This window comes from Bos indicus x Bos taurus, chromosome 4, assembly GCF_003369695.1.
Source record: "Bos indicus x Bos taurus breed Angus x Brahman F1 hybrid chromosome 4, Bos_hybrid_MaternalHap_v2.0, whole genome shotgun sequence".
NCBI classification, from domain to species: Eukaryota; Metazoa; Chordata; class Mammalia; order Artiodactyla; family Bovidae; genus Bos; species Bos indicus x Bos taurus.
In genome coordinates this window covers 37,358,875-37,379,595 of record NC_040079.1, presented here as the reverse complement: position 1 = coordinate 37,379,595, position 20,721 = coordinate 37,358,875, and the positions used below count along the sequence as shown (strand labels likewise).

At 41.1% G+C, this 20,721-nt stretch overlaps 1 protein-coding gene across 1 annotated transcript in view; it reads left to right on the top strand.

Annotated features, from left to right (window-relative positions):
* AMPH (amphiphysin) overlaps nt 1-20,721 on the top strand; it is a 212,888-nt gene that overhangs the window by 83,820 nt on the left and 108,347 nt on the right. Inside the window, exon 2 of the mRNA XM_027539161.1 lies at nt 16,188-16,268. Coding sequence (XP_027394962.1) covers nt 16,188-16,268 — 81 coding nt within the window. The remainder of the gene's footprint in view (nt 1-16,187; nt 16,269-20,721) is intronic.

The window sequence follows — 20,721 nt, the reverse complement described above, 5'->3', positions numbered from 1 at the left end:
CTTTGCGACCCCATGAACCGCAGCACGCCAGGTCTCCGTGTCCCTCACCAACTTCTGGAGTCCACCCAAACCCATGTACATTGCGTCAGTGATGCCATGCAACCATCTAATCCTCTGTTGTCCCCTTCTCCTCCTGCCCTCAATCTTTCCCAGCATCAGGGTCTTTTCAAATGAGTCAGCTCTCCGATTCAGGTGGCCAAAGTATTGGAGTTTCAGCTTCAACATCAGTCCCTCCAATGAACACCCAGGACTGATCTCCTTTGGGATGGACTGGTTGGATCTCCTTGCAGTCCAAGGGACTCTCAAGAATCTTTTCCAACACCACAGTTCAAAAGCATCAATTCTTTGGTGCTCAGCTTTCTTTATAGTCCAACTCTCACATCCATACATGACTACTGGAAAAACCATACTCCAACATAAAAAGAAATTCAAAGAACAGAGATAGTCTTGGGCTATCAGTCTGGGCCGGGTGGGAGATAGGACTCAGCTCAGATGGTTCAAGATGCTTTAGCGTAGACTGTACAAGGGAGGAAGTGTTAACGGAATCATCAAAGACGAGTAACAACAGCAAGAAACTGTAACCACTGCTAGGACTCAAGGGGCAAGAGAAGAAGATGGCTCCACCAAATAGAGTGAGAGCTGGAGTCATAAAGGAGGGGTTTCTGGATGGGAGCCATAGGGGTGAAAGGTCACGAGCACTGCCAGAAATAGCTCAAAGCAGAGACAGAGACCTGACCTTCCTTTTCCACCTTTTTTTTTCCCCCTGCTGTTGCCTCCATAGGCACAGAAAGCTAGAGCCAAGGGAACATAGGTGAGGTGGTCCACTGGGTCAGTGGACTGACCACTGGTCCACTGGTCCACTCTGCTGATTGCAGAGACCTGTAGAGAATGGATTTTGGGGCTGGTGAAAGATTAGGTCTTGATGTAAATGTGCTACACAGATGGTTTTATTTCATTGCATGCATGCGTAGTCACTCAGTCGTGTCCAGCTCTTTGAGACCCCATGGACTTGTAACCCACCAGGTTTCTCTGCCCGTGGAATTCTTCAGGCAAGAATACTGGAGTGAGTGGGTTGCCATTTCCTACTCCAGGGGATCTTCCCGACCCAGGGATCAAACCTGGGTCTCCTGCATGGCAGGCGGATTCTTGACTATCTGACCACCAGGGAAGCCCTTTGTTTTATTAGTTGTCACCTAAATGGTGAAAGAATGGTGGAGAAGAAGAGGAAAAGCTGAGACAGCTTTGGCTTACACTTGGCAAAGCTGGGTCATGAACCAGATACCCCCTCCTCAGTTATTTGAGCCTGGATTTTGTTGAATTATTCGTGCAGGGCAGTTTTTGAGGCTGTTGTATGGATCCCAGTAACCTGAGCTGCACCTGGCAGAAGTTACAATGCAGGGATTCTGTTTGGGAACAAATGAAGCTTCCTCCTGCTAGTATTGGCCACTTTTTACAGCTAATTTAAGTATATTTTATGCAGACGAGTCTATCATGAAGCTCCCAATGAGAGATGAGAAGGGAAAAGGAAAAGAAAAAGAAGAAATGATAGGAGAAGTCCCCATGTTTGTGCATGTGCTAAGTCGCTTCAGTCATGTCCGATCCCATGGACTGTAGCATGCCAGGCTCCCTTGTCCCTGGGATTCTCCAGGTAAGAATACTGGAGTGGGTTGCCATGCCCTTCTCCAGGGGATCTTCCCTACCCAGGGATCAAACCCACATCCCTTGTGTTTCTTATATCTCTTGCACTGGCAGGCGGGTTCTTTACCACTTATGTCACCTGGCAAGCCCACTGGAGAAGTCCCCACTTGCCATAATTATGTTCAGAGGCGGTGGTGACTGGTCATCTGTGTTTGTGGAGACTGCACAGAGCTAAGCCGGTGTCTTGTTCACAGCCTGATGCTGACTGGGCATTTGGTCACTGATGTTCATTAGGTTTTGTAGGAAGAAGCAAAGATTGGTTCAGTGTAAATGATGTATGGCCTGCAGACTTCTGGGTTCAGGCCTGTTTATTAGTTTACATACAAAGCCACCCTAGGACATGTGACATAGAAATAGATTTGTTCTTATTTTGCAGCTTTGACCGAGGTTAAAATTTCTTTACTTGCAGTCTGAGTTGCTTGAAACATTGAGGCCGAGGTCCATGTGATTTCAGTTGTTTTCACTGAAAGGACATGAGCACCCATCAGGGATTTTGAGCCATGACTTACTTACCATTTGAGGGGATGGCCAGGAAAACCTTCACGGATGTTCCTGTTTTATATATCTGAAGTTGTTGACTATCACTGAACCAGAAACTCACATTTAATTCAAGTATTGTGGACAGAGACATGACTAATCGGAATGATTCCGTTTCCTATGGAGCGGTTTGCAGAATCATCTTTTTATAAAAAAACTGATTGTGAGCATTTCATTAAAATGCAAATTAAACTGCAAACAACCAGAACCCACTCAACTGTCCAGAATATTTAATCATTTGGAAATTTTTTCAGTCATTTGCTTTAAGAGGATGGAGGAAATGCTGAATAGAGATCATGCATATTCATTTAATTTATTTTTACAAAAATATTTATTTATTTGGCTGCATCAGGTCTTAGTTGTGACACAAGGGATCTTTTGTGGCGGGGCACAGACTCTCTAGTTGTGGGACACGTGCTCCAGAGCGCATGGGCTTCAGTAGTTGCAGCATGAGGGCTTAGCTGCTCTGAGGCATGAGGGATCTCAGTTCCCTGACTGAGGATTGAACCTGCATCCCGCACTGCAAGGTGGATTCTCAGGGAAGTCCCCACCCATTCTTTTTAATAACCAGTGTTCAAGATGTATCCTATGATCATTGCAGCTTTAATCTGATGATTTTGCTTTTTTTCCTACATTGATAGCAAATGTCTAGAATAATGACTAATTTTTTAAAATTCACCTATAGGAATACCAATTGAACTCTTAATTTTCAGAGCAGGCTTCCCAAACTTGAATGTAAGGATGAATAGCCCAGGGATACTAATGAACTGCAGTTTCCAATTCAGTGGGTCCAGAATTAGGCCTGAAATTCTGCATTTCTAGCAAGATGTTGGGTCAGGCTGATGCTGCTGGTATACGGATCCACTTGAGGGGTGAAGATTTAAAGAAATGTAAATAGGATGGAAGGACTCCATCTGATAAATAATCAGTTATATTTATTGCTTAGTAAATTCATCAGGATGACTAATCTTGAAAGCTGTTCACTAAAAAGATTTGCAAGTGTTCAATAGGTTACTTCTTTCTGGACATTATACTGATCGAACTGCAGTATTCCTTCCATTTGCTAACTAATCAGATGTTATATATTATAAATTATGGCTTTAACAGGAGCATTGGAGTTGAAGGAAAAGAACCAACATTTTACAAAGCGATCTCATATTTGGATCTTTTTAAGAAGGCAGAAAAATACTTCTATAGTATTGCATATAATATAGTATGGAACCAATGTAGTCAGTAAAATCTAAAGAAATTATCTCATGAGAATGCACGCTGTGGAGAGGTTTTGCCTTAGAGTCATGGTCATTTATTTTTCTAAGAACATAGTATAGTTCTAATTTTTTTAAAATTTTGATTTCTGTTTTACACCAGAGACCCTGCATGGGATTTGGTTTCCCCATAAACATAGAATAAGACATATAGAAGCTAGTTGTTTGCAGGTGATTGTTTACTTTTTACTCTGATGGGAATTTACTTGGTGCCAAGGTCAAAGGTTTTGAAGGAAAGCACCCCTTTATTAGGACAAAAGTGAGTCATTCCAGCGTTAGTTTTCTATTCTGAAAGTTCGACTTTATGACTCTAAAGAGCTTTGGCATGGGATGTAGCATCCTTTTTTATTCTTCCTTCAAAATTGTTTTGACTATTCTGTGTCTTCTACATTTCCATATAAATTGTAGAATTATCTTGTCAATTTCCTCAATGAGCCTACCAGAGTTTTGGTTGTGATTACCTTGAATTCTCAGTGGAGGAAAATCAATATCTAAACAACACTGATGAAAAGATGATGTGCCAGGGATAAAAGTCCTGCAACCTTTAAAAAGGAAGAACAATTTGCCTTCAAAATAAGGCTGAAAATACCTACTAAACACTTTTTAAAGAGAATTATCCTTTGCTGACTGTAGAGCTAATGTTCCTAAAAAGCATCCTTGTTGGCAAAACCCTATTGTTGTGGAATCAGTATCTTTAGACTTGCTTATCGTGCAAATTGTTTCTGGTAGGATGGATTGTGCTGGTTTGTTTTTAGACCATTTTTACACTATGACGCAGCAGTGGTGCTTTTTTAGAAGTGCTTTGGGTTGCTTTTGTTCATTAAGTCTCATGGTTGAAAGGTAAAATGGATACTGGGAGAGTTGGGAACGGATAGCTGGGAATTTCAAGTGAAAGTGAAAGTCGCTTAGTCATGTCTGACTCTTTACGACCCCATGGACTATAGCCCGCCAGGCTCCTCTGTCTATGGGATTCTCCAGGCAAGAATACTGGAGTGGGTTGCCATGCCCTCCTCCAGGCCATCTTCCCAATTCAGGGATCAACCCCCTGTATCTTGCATTGCAGGAAGATTCTTGACTGTCTTAGCCACCTGGGAAGCCCAATGACTTATGGAGAGGGTTACAGGAAACCAGCACGGGATAGGAAAGGCTGCTGCATCTAGAAGGGTACTAGGGATCTTTGACCTCCAGGCCTAAAGAGGAAGGGGAAGGAGCTGTCATCAGAAGTTAGAGAGATGAAATTGTTGGAAGGGCCACCAGAAAGTGGGTAGATTGATGCAACTGCAGGCAAGCTGCAGGGAGGCAGCCAGGGGCACCAGTGCCCAAACCTCTTTGCCTCTGTCCTTCCATCTTCGGCTGCCTTGATTTCCCATGGTTGACTCCAGCCAGGAGCCAGAAGGCCAGGGCTGGGTGTAATCCCTAGAGGTCCAAACCGGGTGAGGAGTGGGGAGTGTGGATCTGTAGGCATCAGTGCAGAGTATGCCCCACAGAAGGGTCTGCATGTATTTACAGATGGTCTGAACAGCTGGTAGAAGGCTGTACCAGAAGCATCTTTCACTTATTCAAATTTTCTATGAGTATCACTCAAAGTCTACAGAAAACAACCATGTTCTTCTTACCCATCCTATCATGCAATAGTTTTTACACACCAAACTGTGCATAAAGTATTCCCCCATCAAGGTAAGAGTCTGGTGATGGAGCCCAAAGCAGCATACTCTTAGTACAATATTTCTTTGAAGGCTCAATATTTTAAATATTCAGATAAAGTTTGAGTTTAACATTATAAAATATTCCATGCTAACCATTCGAGCATGGTGATTCCAGCTCCAGAAGCTCAGATTAAATCTGAAAGTAGGCCTTCTCCAAACTGGTCAGTAGTTTCTATTCTTTAGTAATTCACTTCCTGCAGATCAGACTTTGAAAATAGCTGCAGAAAATGGAAAATCAAAGTGTAGAAACAAAATACAGAAATGTGTACAGAAATACAGAAATAATGAGTGCTACACAATTGATTTACTGGTATCTTGTGGAGATTGCATGTTTACACGTGAGAAGTATTTTCAACTGAGCGCTCAGGAGGCTGAGTGCTCTGATAGGCAGCACTCACAGATGATAAGGAACATCATCTGTCTCACCCAAGTCTCCGAGCACCTTATGTTGCCACTCTGTTCAGTGCTCTTTGAATAAAGGTCATGAAGGCACTCAGAGTTCCTTCTTGTGACAGATCTTAAGAAAATGACTACAGAAACAAACTGGAATACCATTTGGTTTTCAGCTTAATTAGCAATCTCTCACTCTCTCTCTTCTTTTTTTTTTTTGACTTCCATTCAGACCTGCAATTTGTATAAAAATTTAAAAATCAGATTATTGTTAGTTTTGGATCAAGAAACATTAAAGGTAAACACCACCAGTGAAATTGCCTTTGAGTCACATCCTGATGGGTCCCTCTAAAATCCTTGGTAATGATGAGCCCTGGCATTTGGAGTGTGTTGTGTGGCTTTTGGGGGTTGTTTAGGAAACCTGTGAAACTGGGGTGGTATTCCAATCTGAGATTACTGAGAATGTGATTTCTAAAGTTCTTTAAGCACCCTGTATCTTTCTCTTTGTATTAATTCACAATGTGAGGCAGGAAGGGTCAAGTTACCAAAGGCATCATTAATTAAAAAAAAAAAAAAAAGGAGTTTGTTTGAAGAAGGCCAGTGTCCTTTCTGATATTTCAGTGCCCTCAGTGCAGACTTGGGCGTGAGGATATATTCATACCATTCTTTCCACCAAAAGTTTGGGAAACAGTGAAGTGCTTGCCCGTAGAACACTTTGGAACAAGTAGCTAGGGCTTCCTTGGTGGCTCAGGGTAAAGAATCCACCTGCCATTGCAGGTGACACAGGTTTGATCCCTGGTCCAGGAAGGTCCCACATGCCATGGAGCAACTGAGCCCATGTCCTACAACTGTTGAGCCTGTGCTCTAGAGCCTTGGAATCACAACTTCTGAGCCCACGTGCTTCAACTGTTGAAGGCTGCGTTCCTGGATCTGTCCTCCACAACAAGAGAGGCCGCCACAATGAGAAGCCTGCACACCACAACTAGGGAGTGACCCCCACTCACTGCAACTAGAGAAAAGCCCATGCAGCAAAAATTAAATAAACAGAGTTATTAGAACAAGTGACTATACTGCACTCCTCTGTACCTGAGGTTGTATTTTGTTTTATTTTTTCGTGTCACTTGTTGCTAAGACACTCTTTGTGGTCTGATCTCTAATGTTCTTATAATGAGGTGATGTCCTCCCGGGCTTTTTGCCAATCTGAAGCCAGTTGGACCTTTACTTCTAAGTAAGGGTAGAGTGGGGAGAATGCATATTTTGTATAACCCATGTCCACTCACTCAGGGTATTTGAATGACTATAGTGACCTATTTTGGATGGAGATGGCGTTGGATGGTTCCGTTTAACAAAAGTATGGATACAGCAGTTGTAATATTGATAGATGACGTGACCCAACCCAGAGGGACAGAGGGGCACCCCCGGATTCCTAGAGAAGAAGAAGGAGTTGGCTGCCAAAGTTCACAATACATTCATCTTTGCTACATCAATATTCCTTGTTTTCTTTTTTAACAAGATTTTTTTTAAGTCAGAGGACTAAGATGTCCTCAACTATAAAGGATTGGGGAGGGTAGAAGAGAGTGAAAATCAAACATGATACCTCACCAGGTAGACCCTGATGGAGAGCAGCTTTGCCTGGTGTTTACTGTATCTGCATTTGAGGGGCCCACCTCCCTTATTTCTATCTCCTTTCCAGGCTCCTGACATTTTTTCCTCTCATTCCAGCCAGTCAGTCAGTGTTAGTTGTTCAGTCGTGTCTGACTCTTTGTGACCCCACAGACTGTATGTAGCCCGTCAGGCTCCTCTGTCCATGGAATTCTCCAGGCAAGAGTACTGGGGTGGTTGCCATTCCCTTCTCCAGGGTATATTCCTGACCCAGGGATTGAACCAGGGTCTGCTATATTGCAGGCAGATTTTTTACCATCTGAGCCACAAACTGCTTTGTAATTCCTGATTGCCCCTACCCCACTTATGATAAATCTGCTTACGTCTGAGACTTGTACTTTCTCTCTACCATATGTTCTTCTCGAAACTGTTTAAGCCTGAAGGCCACCCAAGTGGGATGGAAGGCTGTGAGGCTTTCCTCTCTCATCTCTTCTTATTTACTTCCCTAAAAGTCTTTCCCAGAATTAACAAGAAGACTCATGCCAACCTCTTGAGAGGCTTTGGTGACGTGATGGCTAATGTACTGTTGAAATCTGCCAGGGCAGGAAGTGGATGTCATAGCGGTGCTGAAATACATCCTGCAGAGGACTAGGTGAAGGGCAAGGCGCAAGACTTTGACAGGCACCTGAATCGTACCAAAGGATGACTCGTCTTGTTCCTCTCAAGTTAGGGCACATTAAAGCCACTTATTTAGATTTTGAAACATATACTCAAAGAGGTCAAGGGACTAGTATCCTGAAGTTTGGGAAACATGCCCATAGGACCCTTTAGAACAAGCAGCTACCCTGTACTTGCAGGTACCTGGTGGTCACCCTTCAGTCCAAGGTTATGGATCTTTGCACAGCATCAGAGTGAGCACTTGATAAATGGATAGGTGAGTATACAGACAAATATTAATGAATGAATCACCTGGGTGAGGGCAGTGGTGGAAGACCAACTCTCTGCCTTCTATCCAAAAAAGGCCATGTCATCCCATGTAGTTGATTCCTGGGTTCTGTGGATAATGTATACAAAATCTGATATGCTCTTCTTTTTTTTTTTTTTCAAAGACAGAAAAGTGAAGAGAGAGGCACTTCTTTGTTCAGAGAATTGTAATTAAATTATAGGATTATTACTCTGACTTTCTGGATTAAGGAAGTATGACTCACACAGAGTTGGAAGCTTGTCTGGTCTAAGCCCTAATCAAATGCATGAATCTCTCTAGGGCACCCCGGAGGCCAATCCTGCAGAATTCTTTCCACCATCACCCTCATCCCAATATAAAGCTGTACATAAAAATGTGTCTCTGACACCCCCAATGGCTTTCATCTTGAATTACTTTGTTGTCTGCATTTCTGCATTCCCTCCTCTTATCAGTTTCCCACTTTGGATCACAGGACTGGTTTTCTTGTTTAGAGTCATAAATTTCTTGACCTTCTTCGATCTTTCCCCTAATTAAAAAAAAGGGGTTTCCATGTGGAATGGAAGCTTGTGAATTTTTTGCCTTTGATTTTGAATGCCAGCTACTTTCTTTGAAACCTGTGTACACAGTATTCCATTCCTAATTTTAACATATGGATAGAAGGCAAGTATTACTTTTATAATGGTCAGTATTTAATTTGTACTGGTCTCTGAGAATTTGAAATTTGGTCAGAATTTTGGCTTTACAGTAAGAGGAAACTATCCAAATTAAAAAGAGTTCTAAATTTTTAGGGACTTGACTTGGACACTTTACACGTGAACACTTGCTCTAGAAAAGTATGTGAGATTCACATCATTGGAGCAGCCATTGTAATTTAAGCTGAACAACCAACTGCTTTGGAGACACTGAAAGAAGCTTTATTAGTTGAAATAGTCCAAGTTACCATAGTCTTGCTTTCCCTTCCTGTTTAATTTTTTAAAAAAGATTTTGATGTGGATCATTATTGAATTTGTTACAGTGTTGCTTCTGCTTTATGTTTTGGTTTTTTGGCTCAGAGGCATATGGAATTTTAGCTCTTTGACCAGGGATGGAACCCACACCACTTACATTGGAAGGCAGTCTTAACCACTGAACTGCCAGGGAAGTCCCTTTCCTGTTTAATTTTTTATTTGCCTGTGTCATAGTCTCTTTCAGAATCAGATCAGAACTTCTGAACTTAGGGCTGAGAGTGAGAAGCTAAGCACCCAGTCAGCCCTATAGGAATATTTCGGAATCTCACTGAAAGGAAAGGCAGTTTGAAAAAGCAACTTCAACTTAGAATATTATTTTGCATTTGAAAACCTTTAGCAACAAGAGTAACAACAGAAATCCTATTGTGTCAAAATAGGAAAGCATCAATGGAGATGAAATCATCTAAGACCTAAATCCTAAACCAAAATGCACCAGGCTTGGAATTTCTTCCTCTTGCCTAAGGAGGAGGAAGATGTGTCGTGTTGTCAAAATCTGAGTATCAGATGCTTGAATATACAGTAGTAATCCTCTTGTAGTATCAGTGATGCCAAACCGTTCAGGCTTAATTGGTATTTTCAGCATAACTAGTAGTGAGGTGAAGGAGAAAGGCCACCTAAATTATGAACACACTTTGAAATATTGTGATATTAAACAAGGTAAAAGAATTTTATTTTTTGGTCATCTCAATTCTAGGTTTCATTGACCTTGGTGCCACAGATACTTTCTTTCTTTTTTTCTAATTTTATTTAATTTAACTTTACAATATTGTATTGGTTTGCACATCAATCTTACTACCTATGTCAAGGCTGCTGGAGAAAAATCATGAAACTGCTTGAACATGGGTACCACTCAGCAGCGGTTTCTGCCTCACCTGAGCCTTCAGTTCCATCCAGAATTTCTGCTGCGTGTTTCTGGTTCTTACCTTTTACAGTCCCAAATCTAAACCATTCCCACCTCCCTGGGAAGAGAATCTGATTGTCACCAGATGACCCACTTGGCCGCCACAGTGGAAATGAGGTCATCCTTGACTCACCTCTGTCCTTACCCTTTGGGTCTCATAAGCCATGGTGTTCTGTGTGTTTGCTTTGCGAGGATTGTGTTTTATCTGTTCCTTAGCTCCAGCTGTTTTACTGCCTAAACTATTCAAACAGCTCCTTAACTGGCCTTACTTTTCCAGTCATTCTCTCTTCTAATCTGTCCTTAATACTGTCACCAAGGAGCACAAATTTAATCATGTAGCTGCCTCCAGGGAAGAGACACTCTTCGTTGGCTTCCCACGGTCTATACAAGCAGATTGAAGTCTTTAGGCTTGCAGACGAAGCCTTCCCATAACCTGCCCTCTGCCTAGCATGCTGGCCACATCTGTCCTAGTTCCACTGTAGCACCCATGCTCAAGCCTGTCAAATGACCACAGTCTGGGGAACACAGCTGGCTCTTATGCAGTCCCTACCACAGGGTTTGCAAGCAGTCTTCAGCAAGTCAATATCAGTTGGAGATAGAAACAAACATTCTTCTCTGAGTTCTATTCATTGAGATTTGTATTCTTCTCTAGGGAAACTGTCTAACATTATACATTGATTATGGATTCAAGAATTAGAAGGTATTTGAAATATTATGACATTCTATTCATGTTTTCAATAAATAAATTCCTTTTCTAAAACTTCTAACTCTTCTGCTAAGCTGCCAAGTTGCTTCAGTCGTGTCCGACTCTCTGTGACCCCATAGATGGCAGCCCACCAGGCTCCCCCGTCCCTCGGATTCTCCAGGCAAGAGCACTGGAGTGGATTGCCATCTCCTTCTCCAATGCATGAAAGTGAAAAGTGAAAGGGAAGTTGCTCAGTCGTGTCCGACTGTTCATGATCCCATGGACTGCAGCCTACCAGGCTCCTCCATCCATGGGATTTTCCAGGCAAGAGTACTGGAGTGGGGTACCATCGCCTTCTCCGTCTAACTCTGGGTTAAGCTCAAATAACTCAAGGACAGTGAGCTCATTACCTTAAACAACAAACTATTTAATTTCTAGGAACACATGATAGAAATTTCTGGTGAAAACATTTTCTTGATATAGCTTTTACCTGTCCATGTTGGGTTTTTTTTTTAATACCATTTATTTAATTTATTTATTTGACTGCACCAGGTCTTCATTGCAGCATTGTGGGATCTTTAGTTGCCGCATGCAAACTCTTAGTTGCAGCACGTGGGATCCAGTTCCCCAACCAGGGATCATACCTGGGCCCCCTGCACTGGAAGCAGGGAGTCTCAGGCCCTGGACCACCAGGGAAGTCACCCTTTGCTGGTTCTTGATCTTGGTTTCTTATCGGGAAAAGTCCAATCCTTCTTCCTTATGTTGGTTTTTCGGGTATCTGAAGACAGCAGTACTTTCTCCCCGGTAATATATTAATTAAAGAATCTGCCTGCAATGCAGGAGACAGGGGTTCGACCCCTGAGTGGGTAAGATCCCCTGGAGAAGGGAATGGTTACCCTCTCCAGTATTCTTGCCTGGGGAATTCCATGGATAGAGGAGCTTGGTGGGCTATAGTCCATTGGGTCGCAAGGGTCAGGCATGACTAAGCGACTAGCAGGCAGTGTGCAAATTGTGTCACGTATGCCTCTTACCTTATGGTGTCAGCTCTCTGCCTTTCTGGGGGCCCTTTCAGCTGGCTCAAGGTTGTCTATGTATCTTTGTGTTTACCAACTAGTCAACCACAGAGAGGCTTTCAAGACTGCTCTCCTCGTATCTCTTAGGCTTGTTAGTGCAATCTGAGATTATGTTAGATTGGCAACAGTGTCACTTTGTCAACTCATATTGACTGTCAGCTGAAATTACTCCTTATTTCTACGTAAGGGCAGAAACCGTGTATTCTTAACATCCATCATGTTGTATTATAGTTGAAAGTTGAATACAGTCTGGTACTTAGACAATTATATTTTGACCTACATTTAATCCGTGTTACATTTTAACTGTTAAAGTTCTTTTTGTGAATCCTTATTCTCAGCATGTAACATACCCAATATCCTCCCCAGCTTTTTGCCAATATAAGTTTAGGCCATTGACAAGTTATTTAATCAGGTTAGATTATATCTGTAATAAGAGTAGACATTTATTGAGCATTATTTATTTGCTGGGCTTCCCTGGTGGCTCAGTAGAAAAGAACCTGCCTGCCAGTGCAGGAGATGTAAGTTTGATCCCTGGGTTGGGAAGATCACCTGGAAGAGGAAATGGAAACTCATTCCAGTATTTTTGCCAGGATAATCCCATGGATGGAGGAACCTGGTGGGCTACAGTCCATGCGGTCGCAAAAGAGTTGCGTCACAAAAGAGTTGCGTCGCAAAAGAATCGCACACAACTCAGTAACTAAACAGCAACAGCAACAATTATATGGCAGGCACCAAAGCTCTGCCTTTCCACGTGTATCCTTGGTAGTTTCATACAGTACTGTTGATAACCCTCTCTTTACACACAAACCACTGAATCAGACATAGGTCCTAAGGGCTGCCTTTGGAAATCTTTCTTCCAGTTGATAGTAATTCACTCATCAATTTCTTTTGAGGAGAGTCTTTCAGCCAGTTACTAACAATCTTCTCACTTATACTATGATCTAATACATAAATCTCTTACATACAGGCTATCAGTATGATAAACTCCTGATTATTTATCTTTATGATTTTTTTCTGATTATTTTAGTAACATGTGACCTTTGAGGAGATAATGGCAAATATAGCAAATTATAAAGAAAAATAATAATCACTCTAAATCTTACCATCCAAGAATAACAACTGTTAACTTTAAAAGATTCCATATGCATGTTTGATCATATTTTTTATGCTTATTGCTTATTCCCTAGTTACAATGTCCAGTTCTTTGAGAAATTTAGTGTTTTCTGCTCTGTCTCTCAAAGAAACTCTTAACTGAGAAGAGATTATTAGCTGATAGAGTGATTATTTGTCCTTTTAGTAGTTATGTTACTGGATTCGTCCAACTCTGTTTAAATAATAAGTTTGCAATGAGGAATAATATATCTTTCATATTATTCATATGTGGTATTGGTTTGTGATATGAAATTGAGTGAAGTTGAGTAATTGGTAATATATGTGAGTCTATGTAAGTTTTTTTTTAATCTTTATTAATGTGAAAGGGAGGAATATTAGCATATGTTATAAACAATTAGCTTTAGAGTCAGTCAGTTCAGTCACTCAGTCATGTCCGACTCTTTGTGACACCATGAATCGCAGCACACCAGGCCTCCCTGTCCATCACCAACTCCTAGAGTTCACTCAGACTCACGTCCATCGAGTCAGTGATGCCATCCAGCCATCTCATCCTCTGTCATCCCCTTCTCCTCCTGCCCCCAATCCCTCCCAGCATCAGAGTCTTTTCCAATGGCTCAACTCTTCACATGAGGTGGCCAAAATACTGGAGTTTCAGCTTTAGCTTTAGAGTAGAATAAAATAATCATTTTTTACTTACATACTTAGAATAATTATTATTTACCTGCAAAGAAAATTTATTTCTTGGAAGAATTTGCAAGGACTCTGTGTTGTTGGGTAAATACTTCCATACTTGGGTTTATTTAAGACATTCTAAACTGGTCTCGGAGAAGGCAATGGCACCCCACTCCAGTACTCTTGCCTGGAAAATCCCATGGACGGAAGAGCCTGGTAGACTGCAGTCCATGGGGTCGCTAGGAGTCGGACACGACTGTATAACTTTCAAGTAGACAACCTGAGCGACTTCACTTTCACTTTTCACTTTCATGCATTGGAGAAGGAAATGGCAAGCCACTCCAGTGTTCTTGCCTGGAGAATCCCAGGGACGGGGGAGCCTGGTGGGCTGCCGTCTTTGGGGTCGCACAGAGTCGGACACGACTGAAGAGACTTAGCAGCAGTAGCAGCAGCAAACTGGTCTAAGGAATTCTCAATTTGTACAAGATTATATCTTTGATTTTAGGAAATAAATTAGCATAAGCTGATGTAAAACTTAGCCTTTGTTGTTGTTTAGTCGCTAAGTCGTATCTGACTCTTTTGTAATCCCATCGAATGTAGCCCACCAGGCTCCTCTGTCCACAGGATTCTCCAGGCAAGAAAACTGGAGTGGGTTGTCATTTCCCTCTCCAAAGCGTCTTCCTCACGCAGGGACTGAACTCATGTCAGTCATCCACCTTGTCATCCAACTCATGTCGTCCACCTTGCGTTGGCAGGTGGATTCTTTTCCACTGAATGGGCTGGGAAGCCCTAAAACTTAGCTATAGAAAGTGCTTTGTTTGAATATATGTTTTAACGCCCAAATGTTTATGCTTCAGGAAAATATATCTGGTAATGCTGTAGGGAATACGAACTCCGAGAAGGCAACGTTCATGGAGCTCTTGTAAATTCTTAGAGAAGTCAGTATTTTAGACCCTAGATATGGGAACCTTAAATAGTGATCCCCATGGGACTCTCAGGGTCCTTCTGCTGTGGCCCAAGGTAACTTTCTGCTATGTTTCTGAGAACCGTTTCTTCTGTTTCTTCTGATACCCAGCCCTGTGCTCTAGGAAAACAGAACCACTTACGCCCAGTCCATCATAATTTTTCCAGTGGTCCTTCTTTTGGTGCTTCCTTGGCTGGAATGTACTCTGCCCCGTTCCCTTCTGCTGGAGTTCCCAGCACATTTTCAAAGTTGTAGTTGATTACAGTGTTATGTTAGTTTCTGGTATACAGCAAAGTGATTCATATATGTGTATATATTTTTCCATAGTCTTTTCCATTATGGTTTATTACAACACACTGAATATGGTTCCCTGTGCTATACAGTAGGACCTTGTTGTTTATGTATTTTATATATGGTAGTTTATTTCTGCTAATACATAATTCCTAATTCATTCCTCCTCCGCCCCCTTTCCCCTTTGGTAACCATGTTTGTTTCCTATATCTATGAATCTGTTTCTGTTTGTGCTATAAGTAAGCACAAATAAAAATAAATCTGTAAAAAAATGTGTGCTGTATTTTAGATTACACATACAAGTGATATTATACGGTGTTTTCTTTCTCTTATTTCACTTAGTTTGATACTCTCTAGGTCCATCCATGTTGCTGCAAATGGCGTTTCTTCACTCTTTTCTTGCTGAGTAGCATTTCATTGTATATACGTACCGCATCTCCTTTATCTATTCATGTGTTGATGTATATTTAAGTTGCTACAATCTCTTGGCTATTGTAAATAGTGCTGCAATGAACATTGGGGTGCATGTATCTCTTTGAATTACAGTTTTGTTAAGATATATGCCCAGGAGTGGAATTGCTGGATTCCAGCACATTTTGAATAATCTCAACCAGCATTCCCTGAAGGGATATTGCTTCTAACATCTTGTAACCCCTTCATGTTGCTTATTACACATTGTCTTGATTTATTTGTAATCTTGCCTTGTCTACTTCATTAGATAATAAGTTTCTTAAGATTAAGTCCTAGAGCCTTGTTTTATTCATTTATATATTTCTGGGTGACCAGTGCTTCATATGGGCCTTGTGCTCCCAGGGCCTTCTTTGAGCAATTATTGAATTAAAGGGTCTATCAGGAGATGGTGGGGGAGAATTTACCATGTACCTGGCTCCAGTAATTCTAAAACCATCCTCTATGAAATAGGCTAATACTTTCCTCAAATAACTTTGGTTCATTGTTTAACCAAAAATTGAGCTACTATTATGCTTCAAGCATATGTGCCAGATACTTTGGACAAAAGGACAAGGCCTAGTTTTTGTCTTTAAGACATGTACAACCTACTGGAGAAAAGCTATGTGAATAAATAAATATTTCAGTATAGCATGACTCTTCCTCGATGTCATTGAGCTTTTGAGTGGCAGAACTGTGCTTAAAATCCAAGTCTGTCCAACTCCAAAGGCAATGAGACATGATGCTTCCAGAATAGAAAAACTAGCAGTGTTAAGAGGGAGATCTCCTCAGAAGAGTGAAACAATAGCCTTCTTCCACAGATTGTTGAAAACATTAGTAAATAGAGCCATTTTGTTTTGTTCACGAACTAGGTCCTTCAGAAGCTTGGGAAAGCTGATGAGACAAAAGATGAACAGTTTGAAGAATATGTCCAGAACTTCAAACGGCAAGAGGCAAGTACATTTATCTAGTTTCTGGAGTGGGAAATGGGTTGACTTTGTGTTTTAGTGTGTAAATGAAATGCTTTGATGTTGAAGAAAGAACTCATTCACTGGGCTTGGTATTAACTAATTCTGTAGACGTTTTCTGTGTAAGGCAAAGAGGTAGTGGGCACTGCAGGAAGAAGATTTGTGTTTTAGAATCTCAGGAGATAGAGACTTTGCTTTCCTGGAGCTCTTCAATACAGATTACTGATCTCAAGGAAAGGCGATCTTTTTAGTGGTTTATATTCCACTAAATATTATCAGTAGTTAAATATTTCTGGCATAATTACTTCAGTTGCTGGATGCATCAAGATCACAAATTCTCGATAGAGATTATATCTCCTTAAGAGGGAGAAAACTGGTTCTTGTTGGATGAAATGTACTCTTTTTATGAGAACACGTCACATAAATACTGATAGTATAACTGCGGTATTAAGATTATATGAAGGGGTATGATTAGGAAAAAAAAAATGCCCAAAACATTTCCTCAAGGGCGGCGATAATGAGAAAAGTTTGAAAAACGCAATTTGTGATATTTGTTCCTTTCTTAGGGTGCTACATGTTTAACAGTAGTAGTAGTGCTCAGTTGCTCAGTTGTGTTCAACTCTTTGCCACCCCATGGACTGTACCCTGCCAGGCTCCTCTGTTCATGGGATTTCCCAGGCAAGAATACTGGACTGGGTTGCCATTTTCTTCTCCAGTGTTTAATAGACACATGAATAAATAAGCTATTTTGAAAATTATTTGTTTATATCACTAGGGCTTGATTCATGGTTAGCATATCACCTGTAGAGAGCAGGCATTAGAGTCAGGGAAAAGGAAGCAGGGCCCTCTCAGGTTAGAAAATTCAATTTAGATGTGGGCTGGAACAACCAACTTTGGAAAGTGGGGTTTGGACATGAGGACAATGTAAGGACATGGGTTTATTTCTCTGCTTTTGTTGTAGCCACCAATGTCTACAGATGAAATTGTGGCTTCAGAGATAAGTATGCACGGCGTCAGTGATGACAACTTAGAAATGGAAAATCAGCACAGGTTTTATGTCACTCCCTTTGCTTCTGTTTTCAGATCCTTGACCCTGGAGGTTTCTTTTTTCCATTTGTGTATCAGAGTTTTTGACTGCATTCTAACTGGAGACAGGCTGTTTCTTTTCCTCACCCACAGGCAATATAAAATCCAGGAGGTAGAACCAGGTAGACTAGTCTCCACCAAAGCACATTCCTGAGTGTCTCCAATTTCATTCTAAGACTACAGGTTGGACAGATAGGAACTCAATTTAATATGAATGACAGTGATCTCATTCTATCTGAAAATGTGGAAAGAGAGGAGAGTTGGAGAAGAAAGCAGTAATAGAGAGAAAACTAGTTCTTATCCAAATCACTAAATATTATAGAGAACTTTGGATTTATGAAGGTAGAAGAGAGAATTCTTAGAGAAATGTTGGGTGTTGGCCCATAGAAGAAGGCACCCCCCCCCCCCCCACCCCCAGCAAAGTCTCCTCCAGGAGAACAGATTCTCCATGTTCCCTTATGTCCTCATTTGGTGAGTTCTCTTACGTTTTTCATGCACTAAGATAGGGCTCGTGCAGATTATTGACTTGGATGGCAGCAACTTCCCATAGATAAACTTGTCAATCAGTGCCCTTGTTACTTTGCAGGGAGGTCCCCAATGTCTGCTTGAAGGGACTGGATTTGGATAGAAGAAGTGACTCATGTTTATAGTTTTTCATACTTGAGGATTACACTCTTTGCTTTGAAGCTTGGTCTTCCTGTCTAGTGTGTCCCTGTGGAGCTAATTAGTTCTCTGCTGTTAGATTTTTTTTCTCTCTCCGTTTTATTATAGTATGATATTTTAGCACCCCTGAAGGCTGACCTTGGGAAGCATGAAGCTCAGGAATGCATTCATGTAAGGTAGTACTTTGCATTTTCCAGTTCCGGTGAATTTTTAGTTCTTTTTGGACTTTGTTGACTGAACAAGGTGAAGACTGTTTTTTGTCTAATGTATTAGAGAAAAGTGCAGTTGGCTGAGTCATCAACTTTTATCAGTTTAATACTGCTCTGCCATCTATTCCTGTCACTTTATACATTATCAAATATTGTGGAGCCAATAGTAAGTATGCTGTTATTCTTGAAGAACAGCATCTAAGTTCTGGCAAGATCATTAGCAGATTTCAGGATGCAGGTAAAACTTCAACATTTAGGGAAATTTAAACAAGCAATTCTACTTTATAAGAATAAAATGAGCAGAATGGAAATGTAGGAATAGTATTTCTCAGGGAGTCTCCTGACCCTATTTGGTTCCCTTTGGAAATACTCTGCATCAAAACCATCTTGCATTTGTCGATCTTGCTCATTTTGATATTTTCTGTTTTAATCAGAAAGAGTAAATTGTAGTCATTTTCATGCCACAAGGAGGGAGGGAACCTTAACCTTGTTGGTAGATAGAGGGAGAAAAGGAAAAAAGGAGGGTGTGGGAGGAAGTTGAGGAGACTGTTTATTAATCTATCGAAATATATTAAAGTTTGGGAAGAATGGCTGAAGACTGAATTTATTAATACTCTAGAGGGAAAAATCCCTTTAATCCCCAGTACATATTGGTGACCACTTCCCATCCACTGCATATGCTGAAAAAAGGCATAGTCCTTGTGTAGAAATATTAACCAAGGATGAAGGATCTATCAAGATTGTGGTGACCTCTGCAAAGCCTACTATTTTTAGTATTAATGTGAATCATTATTCTAAAGGCAGAAGGCGTTATATTTAAAGATTTTTTTGATGTGGACCATTTTTGAAGTTTTTATTGAATTTGTTTACAATATTTTTTTCTGTTTTATGTTTGGGGTTTTTGGCCATGAGACAGGTGGGATTTTAACTCCCAGACCAGGGATTAAACCCACGCCCACTGTGTTGAAAAGCAGTCTTAACCAGCGGACTCCCAGGGAAGTCCCCGAAGGCATTATCTTACAGCTGCATTCTCTGAGGACATTGACCTAGGACATCTAGATTTATTTTTTCTGTGTATATGTATTTCAAATCCAAAAAGATATTATGTATAGTATAAAGTGAACTTTTTTTTTTTGGATTGGTACATTATATTATAGTCATCTGACCATACTCAATTAGTATTACATCAATAGTAAACTACTAAAATGTTCTAGAAAGTATTCAAACATTTTGGGCTTGCTTTTAAATTCTCTTGAAGAAAATCATAAAAGTCCTTATAGTAATTCGTATAATTCCCTGCAGTAATTCCCTGCTCGTTCATGGTGGAAATGGGTCTGTGTTTGAGCTTGAGCTTGAGGCTTAGCTTTTATCTTATTCCAACTCCCAATTCTCTTTTTAATGCCAGACTTATTTTCCTAAAAGTTATTTGATTTGTGTTAGCCCAGAAGCCTGGTTGAAGGGTCTGTGCATATGCTGTCATTGTCCACTGTGCTCCACGTTGTCATGGATTTTGTGGTCTAGATTTTATGAACAGCTCAGTTAGGACAGGGAGGAAGGGAGAGGAGGGTCCAGCAAGTGGAAATCAAGTGAATCACTCTCACCCCCTGAGAATTCAGGGCTTTCCATGGACAAGTGGTAAGGAAAGCAAGGATTAGAAATATCCAGCAGGAAGAATGAGATGTAACTTTACCCTTTCCTTCCCAGAGGGTTTGTTTCCTTTCTTACCAACACTGCTGACAAGTAGCAGAAAAGACTGCTGTGAGTGTTGGGTGCTTTCGTGTCAGTTCACTGGAGTGCCTGCTAACGACTGTGTTAAGGAATCCAGAGTAGGTCCCCAAGTAAAAGAAAGGTCTTTGGGTTCTCTCCTTCCTGTCCGTAAACTTGCCCACTAAGATACCATGCTTGTGGCCGATGTGCAGTTTACAACAAAATAATAACCCTGGGGCTGGTGGGGCCCAGATAACCAACTCACATTTCAGCGAGTGCAGATGTGGGAGCCCTAATGGAGGCACAGTCTGAAATTAGACCTTCTCATACAGAGGGGAAGGGAATCAATCTCACTTCTGCTCCCATCTCCACGGCTTCTCAGTTCCCACTGAAATTCTGTGTAGCTCTTATGCCCACCACCAGGTGACGGCCTATTTGGTGTAACACAGATGAAGAAGGGGAGAGATATTGGGACGTTGAAATCTCTCCAGTTTGGAGGACCCACAGCCAGTGATTCTCATTATTAGGATAATCCATTGTCTGGAAGCTGGAGTCATGTCTTCAATACTGATCTCTCCTCTGCCCAGGGGTCCTATGTGGCTGCTTTCATCTTTTTCTCTGTACAGAATCTAGTGCTTTACACATAAACTTTAAAACATTTGTCAAACTTGAAGCTGAATTAATGGCAGAAATGATCATTTGGAGCATGTTCCTAGAGCACGTTTTTATTTCTGGAATGGAAGAAGTGTTGAATAGTGTGTGAATATTTGTAA